The sequence below is a fragment of the Microtus ochrogaster genome, unplaced genomic scaffold, assembly GCF_000317375.1.
Source record: "Microtus ochrogaster isolate Prairie Vole_2 unplaced genomic scaffold, MicOch1.0 UNK7, whole genome shotgun sequence".
Lineage (NCBI taxonomy): Eukaryota > Metazoa > Chordata > Mammalia > Rodentia > Cricetidae > Microtus > Microtus ochrogaster.
This window is the reverse complement of record NW_004949105.1, coordinates 7,582,814-7,586,268: the sequence shown is the minus strand read 5'-3', so window position 1 is coordinate 7,586,268 and position 3,455 is coordinate 7,582,814. Positions and strand designations below refer to the sequence as shown.

The 3,455-nt window shown below is 44.1% G+C and overlaps 1 protein-coding gene across 4 annotated transcripts in view; it reads left to right on the top strand.

Moving 5' to 3' along the window:
• Myo16 (myosin XVI) overlaps nucleotides 1–3,455 on the top strand; it is a 474,821-nt gene that overhangs the window by 187,642 nt on the left and 283,724 nt on the right. For all 4 annotated transcript variants that reach the window (XM_026788802.1, XM_026788803.1, XM_026788804.1 and 1 more), the window contains exon 4: nucleotides 1,389–1,532. In XM_026788802.1, coding sequence (XP_026644603.1) covers nucleotides 1,389–1,532 — 144 coding nt within the window. The remainder of the gene's footprint in view (nucleotides 1–1,388; nucleotides 1,533–3,455) is intronic.

Here is a 3,455-nt window from a genome sequence, read left to right as displayed (position 1 = left end):
CTGCTTACTTACCATCATCATCTCCCTCTTTATCTAGATTGGCCTTGACCTTGTGACTCTCCTGCCTTGGGTATCATACCATTCCTTGACAATGGCTTCCTAATAGTGTTTCCAGTCCCCTGATTTCTGAGTTCTAGGCACGGCCCCTCTTCTGAGTGCAGTGCCATTGGTCACTCATGCTCCATCCTGTGGGTTCTTTTTATGCTACCTTGATCCTTTTCTAATAATTTGTACTGGATTCTAGACATGTTATATGTTTCCTGTTGAGTATTAGCTGAAATTTGTGTAACTTTAAATAATATTCTATACCTTGGGGAAATGTAGTTATTTAGAAACTCTTTGATCCTGTTAGGGCTTGCAGTTATGATTTATTTGGTGGGAAAAAAATGATGTTAAATTGAAACCTAGTGTCCCCTCCTCTGAAGACAGATAAAGTATCTAATGTGTCCAGAGGGAATAGGTGCCAGTTTCTACTGTGTGGGTCATGATCCTTATCACCCAAGCAGCCTCTCTTCCTGACATGGGAGTATCTTAGTTAGGATTTCCATTGCTGTGAAGAGACAGCATGACCATAGCAACTCTTATAAAGGAAACATTTAATTGGGGTGGCTCACTTACAGTTTCAGAGGTTAAGTCCATTATCACAGCACGGCAGATGTCAGTGTGCAGACAGATGTGTTGCTGGAGCTGAGAATGCTTTATCTTGATCAGCAGGCAGCAGGGAGTTGACTATCACATAGAGGGATATGTGGTCTCAAAAGAGACCTCAAAGCCCGCCCACATAGTGACACTCTTCCTCCAACAAGGCCACCTTCCCAATAGTGCCACTCCCTTTTGGGGACACTTTCTTTCAAATCACCACAGTGGATCGTCCATTATTGTCCTGGTGGGTGGCATGAAATCAGACATGGTGCTAGAGAAGGAGCCGAGAGTTCTTCCTCTGGATCTGCAGACGTTGGGAAGAGACAGTGATCCACTAGGACTTGAGCTTCTGAAAACTCAAAGCCCACCCCCCAATGACATGCTAACTCCAACAAGGCCACACCTACTTCTACACGCTCACACCTCATAACAGTGCCACTGCCTATGAGTCTATGGGGGCCATTTCATTCAGACCACCCCAAGGAGCTTCCTGGGGACCATGTCTGTAAATAGAGGTGGTGCTTTCATTACTCAGCTGCCCAGTCCCAAAATAATCACACAGAAGCCTAATATTAATTACAAACAGTTTGGCCTATTAGCTCAGGCTTATTACTATCTGACATATGTCTCTTTCATTTAGTCTCACTGGAGATGGAGAACACATTTTGGGCTTTACCTGTCATGTTCTGGCTATCAGTGATGTTTGCATCATTTATTACAGCTTGTGTTTCCTTTCTGTCTTTCAGTGCGCTCGATATGACAATGTCTTCATCGCAGAAGTCCTCATTGACAGGGGTGTCAATGTCAACCACCAGGATGAGGACTTTTGGACACCCATGCACATCGCCTGTGCCTGCGACAACCCTGATATTGTCCTGTTGCTGGTCTTAGTAAGTACATTAATCCAGGTCACCTAGCCCTTGAAGACTCAATGACAGACATGTATTTGATAGTATCCCTCATGCGACTTTTGTGAAAAGCATGCGTCTGTGTCACCATTCATGCTCCAAGAACTCAGATAGTTAGAAACAAAGTTGTCAGGCATGAAGCTCCTAAAATCACCCATGTTCACGTCATGATAAGCTTTAGAACCGCGTGCTTTGGTACACACTAGTGTTGATGGGATGCCCATGCTTATTCTCAAGAATCTGCATTCAGGCAGCTGCAGTTGAACTGTTAAAACATTTCTTCCAATGGGATCATGAATCTGGGAGGGAATGGGGAGGGCAGAGGTAGGTTATGATGCAAATACGGTACTCATGTATGAAATACCCAAAATTACAACAACAACAACCTTTCTTCCCATACCTGAATACACATCACTGGGTGTCACTGACTTTCCCGTTCTAAGTTCAGGCAAGGTTCCCAAGCCTGGTTCAATTGCCAGCCAGCATGCTCCCTTCTAGCCTCGAATGCCAAGGCTTCTAAGGAAGGCATGGGGCAAAAGGCTACCTTTCTTATGTGGTCTCCATGGAAGGTAGGTCCAGACTCTGGGGTTGGCATTGCAGAATTGATGCTGCAGACTGTGGTCATGGGAAGCATAACTTTCAGAACACCCCTAAGGACCGGGGGCAGCACTCCCCAGGGACCACACAGAACCAGAATGCTACATGTTTGTAAGCCATGACTGGAGTGAGCTTAGACATGAAAACTGGTGCCTGAGGTATCAATAGACAAGGGCTCGTCGTTTTGATGAGCCGGCTACACGTTGGCAAATTCCGTATGTCTCTCTGAGACTGCACAGAAGAGGAAATCAATGTGAAGTTGGTGCACCCTGAAGTTAAACTGCCTCTTCTGAGGGAAATCAATAAATGGTGACATTTATCCCAGTCCTCAGAACAAATGTTTAGAAGAACGATGGTTTTCTAAAGCAATCTTGCATCGTCTTGACCTGAATGGACGCCACACGGCATTGCCGGATCCTTACAGCGTGGAGAGTTCCTCTGCTCAGTCTGTCCTCCGACTTCTTGAACTTGACCCTAGATCATCCCCGAAATTATCAGCATGTTATCTGCGTTCTTCACCAACGCACCTTGTCATGAGAGTGAACTTGTTTAAACCATGGCTTATGCCCCCATGCCCTCCTGAGAAGCAATGAATAGTTTTAGCTTTCCACTTAGAAGTTAAACAAAGTTAAAGTTATAAGTTTAACTTTAGTTCAAGAAAGGTGAGCAGTTTAATCCTAAATCAAGTAGAAAAAAAAATGGATCAAAACCAGATCTTAAATAAATAAAATTTAACCTAGGAAAACATTAGCTAAAAGAGATTAAAAGCCAAAGCTAAAATGGAAATGGTTTGCTATTTTATACAGTAAAAAGGCAGCACAGGGCAGTACTGTAGAATGGCAGCAGGATTTTCTCCCACAAATCAGCTAAATTGAGGAGAGATGACTGAATCCGGGCAAGGAGCATGGACTTGCAAGATGGAGTGTTCGTAGCTGTGAAGGGAGGGAGACAAGCTTTGCAAAGGATACAGAGCAGATCTAAGCAGACCATTCCCAACTGTCCATACTGGGACAATTAAGGAACCTGTAAAAGTAATCATAATCGATTGTAAGGGAGGCAACAATAAATATCTCTGGATTCATCTTAAAATAACAAATGGGAAGTGCTTAGTGCTCCAGTTGGCAGCATGAACCTGGGAGAGCAGGGCCACACAATGAGGCCGACTAAAGTCATAGTCAGCTTTAGTCAGTGCATTGGGCCACCTGTGCTCTGACGGCTAAAGAGGATCACATGAGTAAGGTGTTCAGTCACAAAGACAACACATATGTGGCCAAAAATCCGTTTTTCCAAAGGTAATATGAATGATAA